The following is a 22,549-nucleotide window of genomic DNA, read 5'->3' as shown; positions in this document are numbered from 1 at the left end:
CACAACTCTCCACAAGCACACTACAAAATCCAAGGGAACATCTTCCCAGAAAAGCAGAGGTTTTTATAACAACAAATGAGGACTAAATGTGTAATAAATTGTTCGAAAAAAGCACATAGGAATCTAGTGGTCATGTGTCCACAAACTTTTGTACATATTGTGTCATTTGTTAATGAATTCATTAAAAGTGAAAAATCCTGTAATTGTAATTTATTCCAAAAAATGTATTGAAATATAACACTTCATATAAACATTTTATTTCTTCTTGTTTCCAAGATGTGTTGATTTTAGGGATTATAAAAAGCTTCTATTTAATTATTATATAAAATATTTATATAATTATATAATATATAATTAGGAACACACCGGGTATTATGTCATTCCTCATCCTTTACCATTCAATAGTCAGTATGCATCCTGCAGACTCATAAAGCTGATGTCAATTCTGATTGGTCAGGAGGTGCTGATTAAGGTTATGGCTCTGACATTTATACTGTAGCCACTTGCAAGGTAAGTCATGTTAGGAAGTCATATTGATGGAAATTGTCTTGCTTGGACATGTAGTGTAGTGTAGAATTGTATTTATTTCTTTACAAAAACCTGTTAGCCATGTCATAAGTATTCACTCCTGTTGGTGTGTTTTAATGTAACCACCAGGAGTCACATAATTAGTTTAATATAATCAAACTTTGTGCAGTTCAAGCCTGAGTGTGTTTGACAATGTAGCTAAATGAATAGCATTGCGATATTCTGTCAAAATATGGATTGGGAAAAGTATCAATTAAACTCTGAAAAACAGTGCTGCCACCACCATGCTTCACTTATTTAAGACAGTTGATGATGGTTCTCTGTGTGTGCACTAAATAAAGATCAACTTTATATAAAGTGCAAGCAAGAGATCAAAGTTAAAGCCCACCACCATGCTTCACACATTCAAGGGACCTTGTGCTGATGCTTGACTCCCACTAAATAAAGGTTTAATTTATTAAACAAATAAATAGTCAAACATACAAATAAACAATAGTTCATATTTATATTATTGGTGCAATATTGTAAAACTAGCAGACTGTTAAAATAATAAATACTTTAATGATTCAATTATCTTAACTATCAGTTATTTTTTAATAAAAAAAAAAAAAGATGAATGATTATTGAAGATTTCTAAAGACACTTGATTTATCTGGTATACTGTATAGTCTTTCTCAGTTGCATGCAATCTTGAAGTTTCTTGGTTGTAATTGGAATATTTGTCAAAGATCGTGCACAACATAGCAAACACTGTGGCCCTGTTTGAATTTTCAGACTAGATGACGCTCTACAAAAGCATAATTGAATATGTTTGTGCTCTATACAAAAATAGTGTACGAGGTCAAACTATAAGAATTCTGTGAATTGATTTTCTGCCATTGCAGACAGAAATATTTTATCTGGACTACTTTCAATGTATTTTTCTGTATTCAATCTATAATGCAAGAATACCTAAACAAATAGTTTTTGATTCATAACACAGTACTCATACTAACAAGCTAGTTCATAACACCTCAAATAAATGTTAGTTCACGAATGAATTTCGGTGAAGCCTTTCTATCCTGTCTAATCCAAATATAGTGCAGCCTAATTATCAATTATAAATCCAAAACGATAAAAACAATTAGTGCTGCAGGGCTTGTCTAATATCTTGCTTGTGTAATTAATGCAATGTCTGTCAACAGCTTCATAAGCAGGAAATGGAGCACAGACAAAGTTTGCAATAACCAATCAGATATTGTATTAAACTTCTAATAAATTATTTAAAGTTGATATATGTTGTCTATATTCAAGAACAGTAAAAAGACCTACGTATGTCCTACATGGCTGATTAATAAATAGATAAGAATGCTTTCTACCACAGTTCTTTTGAATCCTTAAATCAGTTTAGATTTTAGAAAGATGCTGGTAAAAATTTTTTAGTTTTTTTACACAAAATGAGCGAATACCTAGAAAATTTTTTTCAGTTCTATTTAGCATTTTAAACAAAGGACATTGTCCGAAAGCATTTAAAATCTGTAAATAGAAACTGATCTGTTATGCGCAAGAAAAACTCTATGAAAGGATATGAACAAGAATAAGAGATGCTGGACTCAAAATAATGAAACAAATAATTTGTATACAAAACTGTATAATATAATGCAATATAATAGCAACGTATGGGCATCAGAATAATTTTGTATTTTATTAGTTTCCACTTAAAGTCTGTTGTATCAAGCTGAAGTTGTTCATTGATAAAGACTTGAGTGCACACTGTATGGTTCTTAATCAATGAAGTCCTACAACTATCCCAGGAAGAACATCCAGAGCCATCTTTATGGCTTTGGTACTGCCCAAATCGCAACATTTGCCTGTTCATCATAACATTTGGACTTCTTTAAATTTGTAAATACAAATACGTTGTAAAAACTCCTGATACATAATTTCAGTTACATCTATTCCAGTTCCAGGTTGTTACACTGCAAACTGTGGAAAAGTTCAAGAAGAGCTGAAACTTCTCAAGGCATGTGGATTGCCATGTGGTTCGCATATGACCTCCACTCCCTCAGTCCCTGTTCTTCATCACTTCAAATTATTATGACAGTCAGTCTCTCGTCCTGCTCTCCTAAGCACAGGCTTTTTGCACTGCATACTTTGGATGGTTCTCTTGAGGCAATCAAATGGATGCTTTGCCTTACACCTTCTTTCTGCTAGCTTTCAGATCACTCCTAGTAAATAGGGCAAGGAATGAGCCTATCAAATTTGTCCACAACACTGACAGTCTATCTGTCCATCTATCTGCTGTTATGTATTTCTTTCTTAAAACTGCACATTACTTTTGGATTTTAAACAGATAGCCAACTTCCACGCTGGCTTTGTCATGCCAACCTCAATATTATTTTGTGATGAACTTCTTTATACTGCTCCTTCTCTTCTTCTTCTTCTTCTTCTTCTTCTTCTTCTTCTTCTTCTTCTTCTTCATCATCTTCATTTTCTTCTGTCAACAGACTTCAATCCTATTCTGACTTATTGTGCTACAGTGTTTATAACTAATTCCCACTGACTTCCATAAAAAAATCAGATCTATTATATCTGCTGACCTCTTTATGCTACATTCACCAAACTTTACATGCTTAATTTTTTCTTACTGATCGGACATTTTTCCCATGGCAGACGATAAAAAATTAAAACAAACAAACAAAAAAAAATAATGTCCAGAGTCTGGTCTAAAGCTCAGTGGATAAGATGTTAGACTTCTGATCGGATGGTCAGATCCCTGCATCACCTACCTACCACTGTTGTGCCCTCGAGCAAGTCCCTAAACCCTCAGCTGCTCACTTGTATAAATGGAATAATTGTAAATCCACTGTTATGCTGGTGATGCCCAGCTGTATATCTCATCGAAACCAGATGATACAACTCAATTGGCTCAGATAACTGTGTCAAAGAATTAAAATATTAGATGATGTATAACTTTCTATTATTAAATTCTGATAAGACAGAGATTTTGCTCATCTGCCCAAAAACCAGTACAGAGAAGCTCCAGCATTTTAACCTGCATTTAGACGGATGTACTGTAACTACTAGTTCAACAGTTAAAGACCTGGGAGTTATTTTACACAGCAACTTGTCTATGAAAATCGCATCAACTATATTACAAAAACAGCCTTCTTCCACCTTAGAAATATTGCTAAGCTAAGAAACATGTTGTCTATATCTGATGCAGAAAAGCTCGTCCATGCGTTCATGACCTCCAGACTGGACGATTGTAATGCATTACTAGGTGTTTGTCCTGCATCATTAATAAACAAGCTTCAGTTAGTCCAGAATGCAGCAGCCGGAGTTCTCAGAAGGTCAAGAAAATATCACAATATAACCCCAATCTTATCATCCCTACATTGGCTTCCTGTTAAGTTTCTTATCGACTACAAACTACTGCTACTTACTTACAAAACACTAAATGGTTAAGCTCCTTGAGATCTCAAAACTCCGGACTTCTAGTAGTTCCTAGAATAGCAAAGTCCACTAAAGGTGGTAGAGCATTCCACATTTAGCTCCTAAACTTTAGAATAGTCTTCCTGACAGTGTTTGGGGCTCAGACACACTCTCCCAGTTTAAGTGCTGATTAAAAACTTATCTTTTTAGCAAAGCCTACACATAACACGTCTCACATCATAACCTTGTGCTCCAGTACATCTAGTCACATGCACATTATCAACTTGTGCTTGTTAATATCATGAACAGCAGCTACGCTAATTGTTTTGTATTGATTTTAACATTTATAATCACACTCTTGATATCACCCAAATGAGGATGGGTTCTCTTTTCAGTCTGGTTCCTCTCAACGTTTCTTCCTCATAACATCTAAGGGAGTTTTTTCTTGCCACAGTTGCCATGGCTGCTCATCAGGGATAAATACACATTGTTCACCTTAAATCTTACATTCTGTAAAGCTGCTTTGAGACAATGTCCGTTGTGAAAGCGCTATAGAAATAAACTTGACTTGACTTAAACTGATTGCATGTGTGATGAATAAAAAAAGCTGTGTTTTATAGTAAGTGACGTAAACTAACTGAGGTATACTGCTGTGTGTGTGGATTATAAAATCAAATGAAATTTACTAGTCTCTCTCTCTCTCTCTCTCTCTCTCTCTCTCTCTCTCTCTCTCTCTCTCTCACTCTCTCACTCTCTCTCTCTTTTTCACTGTTCATATTTTTATATAAGGTTACCTGTATGCCTGTTTCACTCCTTCAGGCCTTCTACGATTAGCACTCTCTTTTTATCACCTATCACGATTTCATCACGTTTCTACCAGTAGTGTTTGTCTCTCATTCCAAATTTCTTTCTTTCTTTCTTTCTTTCTTTCTTTCTTTCTTTCTTTCTTTCTTTCTTTCTTTCTTTCTTTCTTTCTTTCTTTCTTTCTTTCTTTCTATCTATCTATCTATCTATCTATCTATCTATCTATCTATCTATCTATCTATCTATCTATCTATCTATCTATCTATCTATCTATCTATCTATCTATCTATCTATCTAGGTTGTGAGAGACTGTGCTGGTAGTATTATTACATAGTACAGCTCCACAGGGGACTTCCTGGAGGATTTTCTAGGAAACAGTTTAGACAAGACAAGCTTTTTCTAGAAAATGGAATACATATTTGGGATATATGACACGTTTCATCTCATCTCATCTCATCTCACACAAATCTGGTGACTACTACAAAGAGGACAAGGATCAAACCTCGGAGATGACAGCAGTAAAGCAGATCAAACCTTTTTATGTGTGACATATTGGAAAGGAGATTTATGGATATAAAAAAAACCCTTTGACTCTGTTACTAAAATTATAAAAAAACACTAAAAGCATGTGCATGAGTGAACTATTAGGAAACGTCACTCATTGAATTGCGTTGTGACTAAATAAGCATGTAACAATGTGTGAGATCACTGCATTTTGCAAGGCTTTAGAGGATGCATATTTAAAGCATCATTTGTAACAAATAAAAATGGTGTTTGGTATATGGGAGAGCAATTGAAAGATTTAGACAATGGGACCATGCCTACATTCATATATATAAAATTTCCAATAATATGATCACACATTTCCTATTACAAGAAACATTCAGAACTGCTGTTAATTTCAGATGTGATATTGGACAGAAGCTGATAAATAGGAGTTTGCAGATTATGTCATTTTAACACATTTGCCAGATACTCCTATGCTTGTGATAAAGAAAAGAAAAAAATATGTTAACCGTCTTTTGCAGTTCTGCTTTCTAACTTTAGATCGAAATTAATTTTTAGGCTAAGATTATTTGCGTACGATCCGTTGACTTCTGACAGTAGGTGGTGGTGTGTGGAAAGTCAATCAGGGGTCTTAAGAATCCTGGAGGCAGTCAAGACCTCAGCTGCTGCTGTCACAAGTTCAGCTTGAACTCCGCCTTTTCAGAGTGCTGCTTCAGAAGGAGATAAAGAGTTGTGCTGAAGCCCAGGACAGAAAGCAGGAAGCCAAAGCTGAGAGACTGAGGGTGAGAGATATACTATTATTGCTACATACTGCTATACATCTTGATATATAAATATAAATAACTGCTACTCACTAATTAGAGATTTCAAACTGAGAAATTCATCCTGTTTTCTGTAAAGCTGCTTCGTGAGAATAATTTCTTGTAATAATTCTGCATGTCATTCTAAATCTTTTCACAGCTCTATAGTTATATCTATAATGAGATCACTGATTTTGCACCAGGGAGTTTGTTCCACTGTAAACATTTCTAGTTTTAAATTTCTGTGATTAAGTGATGACTAGTGATGACTAGTGTTCTAAACAATGCAGTAATGGCAATTTTATAAAGACATCTCATGAGCCGATTCCCTGTGGGTCCGCAGAGTTTTGTCTCTCTTAAAGCATGCTTCTTCAGTCAGGAAATTGAATTGTGCTTTAGGGGGTTAACCAGCATAGATAAATATTTGTCAATAGACTACATTAAATGTTTCTTTTCATAATGGTTGTATGCCAGTTTCCTCATAAAATAGCTTTTTGTGGTTTTTTTTTTTTTTTTCAAACACGAAACAAGCATGCACTTGTTTGTATTTTTTACAAGACAGACAGAGAAAACGTTCAGAAGATCAGCTGGTGATCACGGTCATGCCGTTTTCCTAAATAGAGTGAAGGAAGAAAAGGGAAATTATTTATTTTAGAAGCAGGATTACTAGAAATTATTTGCTATTTTACAGAATGTTCTGTTTATAATAAGTTTTTTTATGTTTTAAAAGACACAGTTATATAATAATAACCATATTCATAATAATAATAATAGTAATAATAATACACAGTATTTTTGGGGAGGTCAAGAAGTCGGGCCAAAATAAGGCCCAAATATTATTTAATGGTAGCACTAGAGCTTTAGCAGTTATACTTGTATCAGTTTACCAAATATAACAATTTTCTACCAGACAGTTTTTATGCTTCCTTTAAATAACTTAGAGTAAAGCAAGTAAAGAAGAGTAAAAGCAAACCAGCCATTAGGGTTGCACAAGCCAGTGCACTCTTAGTGTCGGTCCCAAGTATATAAGATAAATGGGGAGGGTTGCATTAGGAAGGGTATCCAGCATAAAACATGTGCCAAATCAAACATGCGGATCAAAAAACTAAATGTCCAGATTAGTCGAGGCCCGGATTACCAACGTCCGCCACAGGTATCGTTAGCCAACAGAGTACTGATGGAAATTGGGCTATTGTTGGCTGAAGGAGGAGAAGGAGAGGAGGAAGACGTCTACAGAGACAGCAGGAAAAGGGGGAGTGTAGGAGAGTGGAGGTTAGGGTGAACACTTCAAATGTTGGACTAAGTTCTAAGCAGGAGATGCAACCTAAAGAAGATTGGAGACTGTAAGGTGTTGGGAGGGGACAGTGTAGCTAGACAACATTGGATGGTGGTCTGTAGGATGACTTTGAAGTTAAAGAGTAAGGGGAGGAGTGTGAGGACTGAAAAGAATAAGATGGTGGAAACTGAAGAAGGAACACTGTAGTGTGAGATTCAGGGAAGAGGTCAGACAGGGGCTCTGTGGGGGTGAAGAGGTGCTGGATGATTGGGCAACTACTGCAGTAGTGATAAGGGAGACAACTAGAAAGGTACTTGGTGTGACATTTGGAAATAGAAAGGAAAACAAAGAGACATGGTGGTGGAATTATGAAGTACAGGAAAGCATAAGGAGAATGAGGTTGGCAAAACAGAATTGAGCAGAGAGCAGAGAGATGAGTAATGTAGGCAGGAGTACAAGGAGATGGGGCAGCAGTTGAAAAAGGGTGTAGCTAAGGAAAGCTAAGAAAACGGCATATGAGGAGTTGTATTAGTAGTTGGACACTAGGGAAGGAGAAAATGATTTGTACCGATTGGTCAGGCAGAGGAACCGAGCTGGGAAGGATGTGCTGCAAGTTATAAAGGATGGAGATGGAAATGTGTTGACTAGTAAGGAAAGTGTGTTGAGAAGGTGGAGGAAGTATTTTGCGCATCTGATGAATTAAGAAAATGAGAGAGAGAGAAGGTTGGATGGTGTGTAGATGGTAAAGCAGGAAGTGGGTAGGATTGGTAAGAAGGAAGTGAGAGCAGTGATTAAAAGGATAAAAATTGGAAAGTTGGTTGGACCAGATGACATACCGGTAGAAGCATGAAGATGTTTAGGAGAGATTGCAGTGGAGTTTTTAACCAGATAATTTAACAAGATTTTGGAAGGTGAGAAGATGCCTGCGGAATGGAGAAGAAGTGTGCTGGTACCGGTTTTTAAGAATAAGGGAGATGTACAGACCTGAGAGAAGAGATGACCATCTGTGAGCAACAGTATGGTTTCATGCCGAGGAACCATAGACCACAGACGCATTATTTGCTTTAAAAATGTTGATGGAGAAGTGTAAAGATGGTCAGAAGAAGTTTCATTGTGTGTTTGTGGATTTAGTGAAAGCATACAACAGGGTGCAGAGAGAGGGGTTGTGGTATTGTATGAGGAAGAGAAGTATTTTAGAGTGGTGCAGGACATGTATGAGAACAGTGTGACAGCAGTGAAGTGTGCAGTAGGAATAACAGACTGGTTCAAGGTGGAGGTTGGACTGCATCAAGGATCCACTCTGAGCCCTTTTTTGTTTGCAGTGGTGATGGACAGATTGACGGACGAGGTCAGACAGGAGTCTCCGTGGACTATGATGTTTGCGGATGATATTGTGATTTGTTGTGAGAGTAGGGAGCAGGTTGAGAAGAGCCTGGAGAGGTGGAGGTACGCACTGGAGAGAAGGGGAATGAAAGTCAGTAGGAGTAAGACAGTACATGTGTGTGAATGAGAGGGAGGGCAGTGGAGTGGTGCGGTTACAGGGAGAAGAGGTGGAGAAGGTGAAGAAGTTTAGGTAACTAGGGTCAACAGTGCAATGTAATGGAGAGTGTGTTGGAGAAGTGAAGAAAAGAGTGCAGGCAGGGTGGAGTGGCTGGAGAAGAGTGGCAGGAGTGATTTGTGATAGAAGGGTATCTGCAAAAGTGAAAGGAAAAGTTTATAGGACTGTGGTGAGACCTGCGATGTTGTATGTTTTAGAGACAGTGGCATTGAGTAAAAGACAGGGGGTGGAGCTGGAGGTAGCAGAGCTGAAGATGCTGAGATTTTTATTGGGAGTGACGAGGATGGACAGAATTAGATACGAGTTTATTAGAGGAACAGTGCATGTGCATTTTGTGGACAAAGTAAGAGAGGCCCGATTGAGATGGTTTGGACATGTGCAGAGGAGGGACATGGGGTATATTGGTAGAAGAATCCTGAGGATGAAGCTGCCAGGAAGGAGAAAAAGAGAAAGGCCAAGGAGAAGGTTTATGGATGTGTTGAGGGAAGACATGGTTTGAAAGAGGCAGATATAAAGGACAGAGCAGTATAGAGACGGATGATCCGTTGTGGTGACCCCTAATGGGAGCAGCCGAAAGAAGAAGAAGAAGAAGTAGCAAGAAGAGAAAACGCAGAAGTAGCGGGAGAATAATACTAATGAAAAAATTTAAGCTGCAAGCATTATTTTCCGAATCATAGATTAATTTAGCTGCATATTCACTGATGCTCTACATTTGTTGCCTAAACAATCAAACGAAAGCAAAGGCATTTAAAAGTTAATTCTAGTTTAAGTCATGAAACTTTTACCATAAAATAAGACAGTGTTGGAATTATCTGGCTGGAGAAAAGGCAGAGCTGGAACAAATAGGTAGAAGCGTTTTAAATTGTATGAGCCAAATTTGGTAAAGATTAGAAAAAAGTTAAAGGAAGAGTAGCAATAATAGCAGTTACATAGATAACATAGATACATAGGTAAGCATTTTAAGTATGCTATTGTAATGTTTGACCAGAAGGTGTCACTGTAACATAATTTGCATCTGAGCTCAGAAGTTCTTCTTGAGCCTCTGAGATGAAGCCATCATTTTAAAATTGCCTTTATCTGTATACTCTGTAGGTCTTTGCAGTCCTGGGTTAAATATTTTCCATACTACTCTGACTATGTACTGAGTCAGTAAACTTTTTTGAAAGCTCCGTTATAGAACCTTTTCAGGAACACTGATTACAGATTTACAGATTGTAAAACTGACTTTGTTTACCAGGGCTTGGAGGTGGAGTCCAGGTCAGGTCAGGTCCTCAGAGATGTGTACTCCCAGCCACCAGTTTTGCCACTTGCCTCCTGAAGTCCACAATCAGTTTGGGTTCTTCTCCTCATCGTCATGGTATTTGCAGATAGAAACTCATAACCAAAATAATAGTTGGAATAAAAGTTTTGGAATGATTTTGTCAAAAAGGGCTAAATACAATGGAATTCCTAAAAACAAAAAAGTAATAATATATATTAAAAAACAATATAGATAAAATGATAGCCACACTATAGAGTGATGAGAATGTTTGTGACTTGACAGACACATTTTCTTTTGAGACAGGCATTGGGGCTCTTTATAAACCTGTTTTTTTTTGTTTGTTTTTTACACTTTCAGCAATGCCTTCAATCTTGGGTGTGTTATTCAGAGATCAAAGAGGTCAGCTGTGTTTTTTAAAGCCTGGGTACAGCCTGAAAGCTTTTATCTGTGTGAACACTCTTGTACTCTTTCACACATGACTGCTTATTTAAAAGGCATGATTCCTCATGTTAGTCAAGGGGGAGAATAGTGGGGATGATCTTCAGATCTGCCATTTTGGACTGCATGCTTTTTACCAACGTCTTAAACAGTCTGCATACAAATAATCTAGAACAAAGATTTGTCTCTCTACAGCTCTTGGTTTAAAGATATTATAGCAGAAAATTGGTTGTCTTTCAAAGAAGCCTGTGATGTTCACTATGTTATTGTAAAATACTGCACTATATGGACAAAAATATTAGAATAGCCTGACAGCTCCTGACAGCTCCATGAAGATATGGTTTACATGGTTTGGAGAAAAAGACCTTAAGTAACCTGCTGTAGAACTCTGACCTCAACACTATTGAACACTTTTGAATGTGTAATGCTGGCTGCACCCCAGGTTTCCTTACATCCATCAGATCCTGGCTTTACTAACACCCTTGTGGATGAATGAGCACAAATCTCCATTAACACACTCCAAATTAGAAGAGTTGAATTTATTATGACTGCAAATGAGGATTATATGTGCAATGGGATGTTTAAAACGCACACATGAAGCTTATTGTCAGGAGTCTATAACACTTTTGTTTATATAGTGTATATGCAAAAAAATCTAAATTAAATCTTTAGTAACATCATCTTAATTCATCACTAATTAGCTATTCAAGCAAAATTGCTTATGTATTTATGTACTAATTTCTAATATGCTATCATTTCTGTAGCCTCACTTTCTTCGTCTCACTTTCTTCGCTGCACACAATTATTCACAATAATAGTAAAATAGAAATATTCACTTTTATTTACATTTCTTGCACTAGTAGAACCCCAGCAAAACAGAACTGCTGGTCATCCCAGGTGATTCATCTCCAGGTTAAGATCTCCGAATAACACTTCATGACTCTCTGCTCTCCCCTTCAGCCACTGCTCGTTACCTTGGGGTAACTATGGACAATGAACTGTCCTTCTTCTCACATGTCGCTAATGTGGCTCACTCCTGTCGATTTCTTTTCTACAACATCCAATTGTTCAGTCTCTTGTGATTTCAAGACTGGACTCTATATGTCCACTGCAAATGATCCAAAACACAGCTGCATGACTTGTGTTCAATCTGCCCAAGTTCTCCCACACCACCCCACTGCTGCGCTCCCTTCACTGGCTTCCAGTAGCTGCACGTATCAGATTCAAAACATTGATGCTTGCCTACAAGGCAAAAATAGACCACACTGTCTGAGATCTTCCAGCACTGCTCGACTGGTACCACCTTCTCTCAGAATGAGAGGTAAGTATACTTCAAGGCTCTTCTCAGTTCTGGCACCGAGGTGGTGGAATGAACTTCCCCTAGATGTCCATTCATGTATGTATATACAGTACATCTATATACTTTTTTGCTAGAGTGTGTGTGTATATATATATTTTTTTTATTTATACTTATACTTATTGTCAGATTATATTTTAATATTCAAAGTAAAGTCTATTCAGTATGTTATTTTATTTAATTTATAAAAAGCTTGTTCCATGTGGTGAAGTTAGGAGACACTTATTTGGTATTTAAGGATGGAGTCTGGCAATTGATTCAGTCATGTGAGGAAAAACATATGGACAAAACAACAATGGCAGTTTATACATATATAAAGTACTTCAAGGTTTATAATAAAACAAATTTCTCGCCCTCATGCTGTATTTCTCTAAAATAATATGAAATGACACATCCTGTCATATGCTATAAAATTCAACATTTAAGAGGTTTAGCTCCGGATTTGTGTATGTTGCCTATTTTTGCTTTCCTTTTCTATCGTTCCAACAGCTGATCACACTTAAAAACACTCACATCTCCTTAAATTTTGAGAAAATCTCAGAGCAAGCACAGTAAGATTATGTTGTAGAATATACAACCCCCCCAGTTCCAAAAAAGTTGGGATGCTAACAACAGAGTGCAATGATTTGCAAATCTCACAGTCTCATAATTTATTTATAATAGAACATAAAAACAGATCAAATGCTTAAACTTAATGAATTTTAAGGGGGAAAAAAGGTCATTTTGATTTTGATGTGCACCTCCATACCATCATGTAGATGTAGGCTTTTGATTGTCCTATCCCAACTTTATATAATTGCATTCTCTTTTTATTTACATTTTCCCCAGCGTCCCAACTAATTTTGGAATTGAAGTTGTATGTAGATTGATTTGGCTTTGTATACAGTATATGAATGTGTGCGTATTAACAGTCTTTGGTAGCTTGAAGGTCACAAACAAAATAGTTTGAGATTGTTTTTTGTTTTTTTTTCAGTGTTGTATCACAGCATTACATCGTCTCCCTTTTATAAGCACTGTACATGTGACCATATGGCTGTTCAGCATTAGACGAATGAAATCCCCTTCGTTCCGCTGAGGGAGCGTGAGCATCATTTTAATCATCATACCTCCAGCTTAAGCACTTGCTCATAATCATTAGACTTGCCATCCATGTTCAATTTTAATGAATGCATTGAATTCTGTGTGTTTAATGACTGAAAGACTAGGTGAGATGTCACATGGTCAGGATTTTTACCTAATTAATCTGAAGGGAATTTGTGTAACCCAGGTTTATTTAGGGAAATAAAATAAGAAAAATAAATTCAAGCTATGTAACCACATAATCTGTATATGTAACACTACCACTATTCCTACAAGGAAGAGAAGACCTGTTTAGCCACAACCCAGTGAAAGTGCAATGATGGTGGACAATCAGTGCAACAAGATGCAAAAGAAAAGGTTGCAAGACCTGTGAATGTTAACTGTTTTTATAATTAACCCAAAATAGGAGTGTAGTGTCTTGTATTCCTTAGCAAACAGTTTAATCGTTCACTGCATCTTTAAATAAATGAATTGTGACAAAACCTGATTTTGCCCCGTAATTTTGCAAAGTACATGATTTCTTTGACTTATTTCAAGATGTTGTGGCTGCTCTCTCCGATAGAGACTAAAGCTGGTTCATTAAGCTTTCAAGTGTTATTGATTTATCCAAAAATGCTTAGGGGACAATTGATAAAATAAAAATTTGAAGTGTACAAAAGAGCAATGAATTTTCTTTATTCAAATGCATTTTTTGTCTATATGCTTCTTAGCATATCAATAAGTGAAAAGAAAAAAAAAAGAAAATGCCTTACACTTGTTTGCTAGTCAGTGTTTCCAAGCCATTAGTTAACATCATATGTAACAGCTAGGATTTATTTGTGTTCTTATATAACTGGAGAGAGAGAGAGAGAGAGAGAGAGAGAGAGAGAGAGAGAGAGAGAGAGAGAGAGAGAGAGAGAGAGAGAGAGAGAGAGAGAGCAGGTGAAGCACCAGTGCTTAAAAGGGAACATGAAGCAGTATTCCTCTCATTGGAAGCACTGACCTGTAATCCATATCTGTATTTAGAGTATACCAGGACTTGGACATGGACTTGGGGTACTACAGAAAGGTGGACGTTCCGGACCATGCGCACTACATCATAGCCTTCTTTGTGGGAGTCATCGGGGCTGTGGGTGTCATCGGAAATGCACTTGTCTTGTACGCATTCTTCTGGTAGGTCCTTTTCAAACATTCTGAATGGCCACAGCAGCATCTTTTTGGTTTCAAATATTGAATTACAAAAAAACCCACAATGTGCAGTTTTACTCTACTATTATTGTACTAGGGTCATCGTACACCATCACAACTAAAGGTATTTTATTTTTATACAGTTCTAGAGTGGTAAAGTACTTTAAATTTCACAACAATGCAACCTTTATTTCTTATAGTGTATTGACTGTATTGTGCTTGGTGTATGTTAAGTTGCTTGGTGCCCCAGAAGCAAAGTTTTCATCATCAACAAAACAATTGAAATTGCCCTTCTAAACTCTGTGGATCTGTGGATGGTTTCTCAATCATTAAATTAGCTGAAGTATTTTATATTTGTATAATGATTATTTATATAGGTACTGGATAATGACCCTTAGAATTTTACAACTTTGGGGATTATAAGGTTTTTAAAGGAAACAGACATGTATATCATAATGACACATATGTTGATGTATTAGACAGGAAAAAATCCTTTGGGACAAGTGATAGGAGCTAACATTCAAAGTTGCTTACTTTTAGATTATGTGGTTATATGAGTGCACAAAACAATCAGATTCACACCTTTATATAAAGCTTGGATCTTTTAACTAGTAAAATAAAAACAGTAGACACGATGTTGTAAATGTGATTATGCTCAAAATTGTTCTTGTTTGAAGTTATTTTATATTAAAAAAGGACATTAAAGTGATGTATTACATTATATAAGAAAAAGTATTGGGTCACCTGACTTATCCAGACACATGTGGTTCTTCCTAGAATGTCTAAGGATGTGGTTGGATGTCTTATTGAATACCTTTGCGATGAATTAGAATGCCGACTGCACCCCAGGCCACTTCACTCTACATTAGTACCTCACTTTACTAATGCTCTTGTGGGTTAATGAGCACAAATCTCCACAAGCACACTCCAAAATCTAATGGAGCAACTTCCCAGTGGAGTGGAGGTTATAATAACAGCAAATTGGGACTAAATGTGGGATGTTCAACAAGCACATACAAATCTTATTGCAAATTTTGTTTATATAGTGTATATATATATATATATATATATATATATATATATATATATATATATATATATATATATATATATATATATATATATAGTGTTTATGTAGTGGAAGGCAAAATGCCTTGAATGAAACTTACTATGTTTTTACACTTAATTTATAAAAGTAGTGTGACTGAGTGAATTTCTGTAATCTGAAACGATTGTGCTGTGTTTTCATATAAGAGCTGCCCTTCAGATTCTTATTGCATTGAGAGCATCGTATTTATCGTCTTCACAAAGATAATTGCACTAATTCACCCTTCAGGTAAAATGAATGTTTCACTTCTGACCCGATATCTCTCTGAATGTGTTCATATAATTAATTTCTGTCAATGTTGCATTTCTTGTTTGTGAGTGGGTTATTAATGGTGGACTTGGGAAAACTCATCAGGGGGCTATGATATGAGGAACTTTAATTAGTGTGTTTGTGTGGTAATTCTTGTGTGTAAGTGACTGCTGAGCCATGTAAATGTTTTTCACTAATTAAGCTGAATTAGAAGAATCAGTAGCCTTAAAGGATCTTTGCTATCAGGTGCACAAGATGGAGGACATTTGGTTGATGATGCTCATCCTTTGTTTATGTGATTTCTGAAGCAATGAAGACTAACGAAGACAGAGATAAAGAATCAGTTAATTATCAGCAGCTATACAGTATATTTTCATTTTTTTTTACAGTAACAAAAAACTACGCTCTACACCAAACTACTTCATTGTCAACCTTGCTGTGAGTGACTTCCTCATGGCCATCACCCAGTCGCCCATCTTTTTTATTAATAGTTTGTATAAGGAGTGGGTGTTTGGAAAAACAGGTAGCTTTTGTTTGTTCTTTCTTTCTTTCTTTCTTTCTTTCTTTCTTTCTTTCTTTCTTTCTTTCTTTCTTTCTTTCTTTCTTTCTTTTGCATATATATATATATATATATATATATATATATATATATATATATATATATATATATATATATATATATATATAATATGTGAAACCATTTAAAATCACCATTAATCCATTAAAGATGATAAAAAATGTACATAACATTGTTATCTGACAAAAAATTTTGAAACTATTAAAAGAATTTTTCCTAAAACTTACAAATGAACATTAACTGCCCCATTCCCTTATCATGCATTCTCACAAGTTTTCCTAATTGATTTTTGCTGTTTAGGGTGTAAGATTTATGCCTTCTGTGGTGCTTTGTTTGGCATCACTTCCATGATTAACCTGGTGGCCATCTCCATCGACCGCTACATAGTAATCACCAAGCCACTGCAGGCAATCAGGTGGACCTCTAAGCGTCGAACGCTCATTAGCATCCTGCTAGTATGGATTTACTCACTGGCCTGGAGTTCAGCACCCTTGCTTGGATGGAGTAAGTGTTGGCAGCCATTTTCTACTGGATACTTGTATTTGTGGTTGACCTTCACCTTTCATTTGGCTTTTTCTTTTGGATAATTTTTTTTTTGGACTAAAACGGTTTTAGGCCACCACAAGCATTTACTGTGAACTGACATGGAGGAATCCACACTGTTTCCCCCAAATGTCCTTTATTTTATCTTAAATTTACGGTGATGGTGGTTGTTACCTAACACACTGCCTTAAAATTTCTTGTCAGTCTTCCAATTGATCTAGTGACTCATCAAAACCATTCATATTATGCAGAATGTAAATAAACAGTACAAACACATTGTTAATGTCTATCATGAACAGATAATGTGTTTTCTTATTGACAGGCTCCTATATCCCAGAAGGCCTCATGACTTCCTGCACCTGGGACTATGTCACTTCAACTCCAGCTAATAAAAGCTACACGCTCATGTTGTGCTGCTTAGTCTTTTTTATCCCGTTGGGCATCATATCTTACTGCTATGTCTTCATGTTTCTAGCTATTCGTAAAACAAGCAGGTAAAATTTTAAAGAGCAACTGTATAATGTTTTTGGATTAGCGGTCGTACCATAGGATCTAATACTGATCTGCTGCCAAGAATTATTTGGTTTATTACATAAACAATTGGGGGGAAAAAAAGATAAAAATTGGATGTGTGCACAATAGTAAGGAACTGTGATTTATCTCTCAGCTATCACTCCTGTCTACTGTTGTAGAGAATAAATCAATAGATTCTGATCAATGAGACTCAAGAATTGAACAGCACTGTAGAAAACTCTTTTTATGTTGGCTCAATTACTTATTTTATCGCTCAAAGTGAAATACATACAGCTCTTGGAATCTAGACTATAGGTACATTTATGACTGTTTACTGTAAAAAAAAAGAAAAAGCTTTGTGACTTATTCATGTTTTTCAGAGATGTAGAGAGCATGGGTACACAGATGAGGAATACCACACTGGTTCAACAGCAGTCCATGAAAAGAGAGTGGAAACTGGCGAAGATTGCCTTTGTGGTCATTGTCGTGTATGTGCTGTCCTGGTCACCCTACGCCTTTGTCACTCTCATCGCCTGGGCAGGGTAGATATAGACATCTTTCTTTTTGAATGCACAGAGTGCTATGTTGTTTTTTCAATAATTCATGCACAATAGGTTTATTTAGCTTCTTTTGTTCAAACACATTTTTGTGTTGTCTTACTCATTGGAAGCTTTACACAGAGCTAAAGGCTAATAAATGCCAGGTTACACAGAAGTGTTGAAATTATTTGATGTGAGATGATAAAATACAAAGGCATAGTCAGCCAACAAAATATGCCAAATCTTACATAAACTTGATATTGAGCAAGAAATTAAGAGATAGACATTGCAAATAATTTATTATAAAACTGAATCATAATCATCTTTATTGCCAACTATCATTGGATGCATATACAAGGAATTTGTCATGGTGTCTTGGTGCACAAATTGTAATTATAAAAATTATTTTATTATTATTTTTTTTAAATTATAAAAAAAATTGTTGACTGTGTTAATGTAATGAAATGAACAGTGTGGGGTTAACATTACTGTAATGTGGTAAAGGTTGAAGTACTGACTATACGTTTTCACTCAAGTTTAAGTAAAGAAGTTTGAGTGAAAGTAAAGATTTGTCAGAGAATAAATAATGATGTACTGATACCAGAAAAATCTACTTAAGTACAGTAACAAAGTATTTGTACTTTATTACTTCCCATCTCTGTCCAAAGCTGACCAGTGCAGTAATTAATTTTTTTGTTTACTTGGAAGATGCTTTTATCAGTTCCAGTGTTGTGCTCGTTACAAAAAAAAATAGTAACTAGTTACAGTTACTCGTTACTTCATTCAAAAAGTAACTCCGTTACTTTGTTGATTACTTACACCAAAAAGGCGTTACTGTTAAAAGTAATTTTTTAAAAGAACGTTCTTTAATGTTCCCATTAATTATGTGTTATGGTCTACAAACGGAAAACTGACTTAAACACAGAGTAATTTTTAAACACTATTTTATTAAGGTCAGACCTGCACAAACTAAATATATCACAAGGATTTCTGAAATAAATAACAAAACAAGCTGAATAATATATTCACAATCAAAAACTAAAGTGGCTTCTGCTGTTGTGTTGAGCTCTTAAAAATGTTCCTTTCACAGCTGAAGTATAAAAAATATCAACAATGTAGAACAGAACACCGGGTTAGCTTCTAGCTTCTAGCTTCGTCGAGGCATGGAGTTCCTGGAGGAGCTTCAACAGATTGGAGTTGCTGTTTATCGCAGTAGATACGAGCTTCGAACCAGAAAGACACAGCTTACATTTGACTTAAAAGTTTTTGTCTTTATACTCAACTAAAGTGAAATAATGAGCATATTTCCACTTTGAGAAACTCGTCTTGCTCTCGCCTCGACTCGCCATTACTGCCGCACAGACCTGAATAAATGGAGACACGCCCACAGCGCGTCTTCTTCGTGTTTACAGTGGGTAATCCACCAATTGTACAATGCGTCTTCTTTGTGTTAACAGTGGTTCATCCTCCAATCCTACAATGCGACGCTGCTGTAAGCAAGTTAGGCTGTAGTCTACACTTCAGCCGAAATTAATTCATTTTAAAAAGTAACGGGTAATGCACCATACGGTAACGGTAACGAAGTTACTTTATTTTTAAAAGTAACGCGTTACAGTATTAGTTACTGTCAAAAGTAACGTGTTACCGGTAACACGTTACTAGTAACGCGTTACTGCCCAACACTGATTAGTTCACAAGTGAACTCTTGATGGTTGTGTCTTGCTCAATAACTCAGCAAGAGAACAGTGCAGTGATTTAAACTCCCAAACTTGGCCTCATAGGTCAATGCTTTATCAACTAAGCTACTTATTATGATGCAACAAAAATAGAATTGTATTTTCTTTAATCCAGTAGATCTTCTCGTGGAAGAAAAATTGCAGACAGTAAAGACTCATTTTTTTTTATGTAAAAAAAAAGTTTTACCATGTTAGCAACTGTGACAAAAAGTTTTTACTATGTGTATTATTTGGTTTAGATTAAATGGCCCATCTGAGATAGATGTCCGTTTTAAGAGTTAGCACTACACAGAAATAATCATGCATTACAATAGAGACACACATCATTATGTAACATCTTCCTATTAATTAACCAAAAAAAAAACTTTAATAACTGATCAAATAATAGCTATTTGTAATTTTTTACATTTCAGGTACAGCAGCATCCTGACACCGTATTCCAAGGCAGTGCCTGCAGTCATTGCTAAAGCCTCTGCCATTTATAATCCTTTCATCTATGCTATCATCCATGCCAAATACAGGTTCACATTTACTTCTTCACATTTCCAATGCAACTAAACAAAGCTGTGACATGTAAACATTTCAAACTGCATTCTTGGTCTGATTTCTCTTAATTGTGTTTTTTCCTTGAATGTACAGGGACACTCTGGCTGAGAATGTGCCATGTTTGCACTTTTTGAACAAGCCTCCACGTAAGCAGTGTGTCCCCGGTTTAAACAGTGATTTTTCATTAAAGAATTCAGTCCTCAGCATGCAGTCTTCTGGGTCAAGCTCAAAGTTTCAATCAATGAATTCAGTGTTCACTGGACACACAGTGAGTTCTAAAATGATTTTATCCCTCTCCCCTTTCATTCACAGTGGCAAATTCAGTTTGAAAAAGTTTTTATTTGGCACATTGTCTGCTTTCATTGAGCATTGTGAATGTGGGTAACATTGCAACAAGTAGCAAATCTATTAGTTACTCCAGTAGCAAGCTAGTGTCGATAATTGAATCTATTTATTTATTTATTTATATTATTTAGTTCAGGGGCCTTCAATCTTATTTGCAAAGGGTAGACATGGTTGCAGGATTCCATTACAGTTAAATTGAAGGCACACTTCATAGGAGACTAAAGGGAACAAGTCAAATCAGGTTCCTCGTTGGTTGGAATGAAATACACAAGACACAAGAACCCTGTGTGGGTAAAATTGAAAACCCATGATCTACAGACACATTGATAGCATTTGACTCATGCAATTGGTTTTGGCTGTAAATGAGTGTGCTCTGTGGGACTTGCTTACTTGTTCAAATTCTGTAAGCACTTTGACCACTTTTACCATTGATTTGGTATCTCACTAAGAATGAGTTGGGAATACAATCTGAAAAAAGGCACCATGCACACATATATTCTGACATTCATTTACACCTACAAGCAATTTATGTTAACCAGTCCGCATTCTACAGTTATTGAGAGGTGGAAGGAATCCAGGGAACCCAGAGGAAAGCAGCCACACTTTGCATAGGCTTCAGAATATCCTCAGATAAGATTTAAGTGTGAGATATAATCTTTCTTCGGTCCTGGGTCTGTTTAGGGTTTTCAATCCCATTATAGCTTCCTTATATAACACAACACTAGGACACATTTTGCAGGTGCATGAACCTCCACAGTGGTTCCTGGCTCCTCTTAAGTAGCTCTTCTCTGAGATTGTTCAGCTCCTCACTCAATCACATAGATTATGGCCAGCACAGGAACTTTCACAAATTGATGCTCTGCTTCACTGCCACAGAGCAGTACAGCAAATGTAACACTTCTGGCACAGAATGGTTTGTAGATCGCAGAACTGAAGTGGCAGTACAGTTTTATCAGATCAAGATCAGCCAGATCCTAATTACTGATTCTGACTTTTGTCATTTGTTGTGTCAGACTTTGAAAAGACAGAGTGGTCATACGGCAGATTGTATAATCTTGTGCCATGACCAGAATCTGATTCACCATTGAATATGGAGTCTCGGAGTCAGAAAATTGGCCAACATGAATCTACCTACAAATACTTTTGTTTTGTAACACATTTTGTTCCACAGGTTTTTAATGATGCTATGTTGGATCCATTGGCCCAGCAATCTTCATTGCTCAGAAGTTCTCAATCGGATACCCAAATTATAGAGAAGGAGCAGAGAAATCATCTTCAGAAGGAAATTAACTTCAAGAATTACCTGGCTCAAGAGAAGGTAAGGATCTTGTTCCAGTTAGACTATCAGAATGGAACAGTTCCGGAAAATAATCAACAAATAAAATCTACTTTATTGTCCAACACAGCCAATCATCTTAGATGGAATCTCACTGAGCATCTGTGACCAAGATCTGCTGGAGTCAGCAAACATGGCCATCATGCCTCTTCTCATGAGAAACCAAGGACAGGACAACAAGGAAGACAGTGGGCAGGAGAAAAAAATCATTTGAACACCAGAAGAACTGTTTAACGGCCTTCAGCATAAAACCACAAAACTCCAAAGACATATAAGAACACAGGGATGCCAGATCTCATCAGCAGTCAGGTTACTCAGGGATTGATCTGTTTGAGGATACCAGGAGAAGTGAAAGAATATGGTTGCTTAGACCAGAGAGGTCAACCTGCTGCTGGTAAAGCTGAACCTGTTCTCAATAGTTTCTTTGGAGATTCTTCACCTTTACTGAACACAATCCTAGATCTAACTCTACTCATCCAAATTTTTGGTTTGTCTAAATTAACAGACTTTTGAACATGTAGCACTACATGTTCATTGACTTTACTAACTTTTGGCAGAACTGTCTATTGGAATCGCATCTGTATTATATATACCGGTATATCATTCCTACTCTGTCAGTTTTTTTTAATCCTTAAGTATATCCACTGTGTCTGACAGTATTTACACCATCTCAAAACAATCGTTTCAAATATTTTTACTAGTAAAGAGCAATGCAATAAGGTAAATCACATTAGATATTGTTCAATTCTCATTGATTTTATTCAGGGAAACTGTGGCAAAAACAGTATATATTATGGCAATATACTTATCACAGCAGTTTCGGAATCTTTTAGTGGAACAAGGAAGTACAAACTTTCACAATTTAAA

General features: G+C 36.2%; 1 protein-coding gene across 1 annotated transcript; it reads left to right on the top strand.

Annotated features, from left to right (window-relative positions):
* The first annotated feature begins 5,979 nt into the window (after positions 1 to 5,979).
* On the top strand, positions 5,980 to 22,549 carry opn4xa (opsin 4xa). The gene is made up of 10 exons (XM_083568550.1): positions 5,980 to 6,035; positions 14,031 to 14,175; positions 15,937 to 16,070; positions 16,425 to 16,628; positions 16,990 to 17,161; positions 17,561 to 17,722; positions 19,869 to 19,976; positions 20,095 to 20,269; positions 21,518 to 21,664; positions 21,753 to 22,549. The coding sequence occupies exons 2-10, from the start codon at positions 14,048 to 14,050 to the stop codon at positions 21,894 to 21,896; spliced, it is 1,374 nt and encodes a 457-aa protein (XP_083424676.1). The 5' UTR covers positions 5,980 to 6,035; positions 14,031 to 14,047; the 3' UTR covers positions 21,897 to 22,549.

Source organism: Silurus aristotelis (assembly GCF_946808225.1).
Source record: "Silurus aristotelis genome assembly, chromosome: 18".
Lineage (NCBI taxonomy): Eukaryota > Metazoa > Chordata > Actinopteri > Siluriformes > Siluridae > Silurus > Silurus aristotelis.
This window is presented reverse-complemented; position numbering and strand designations above follow the sequence as displayed.

Coding starts and splice junctions, on each gene's coding strand:
- opn4xa (XM_083568550.1), top strand. CDS start 14,048: ATGGACTTGGGGTACTACAGAAAGGTGGACGTTCCGGACCATGCGCAC. Junction 17,162..17,560: donor GCTATTCGTAAAACAAGCAG/GTAAAATTTTAA, acceptor CATGTTTTTCAG/AGATGTAGAGAGCATGGGTA. Junction 19,977..20,094: donor ATCATCCATGCCAAATACAG/GTTCACATTTAC, acceptor TTGAATGTACAG/GGACACTCTGGCTGAGAATG.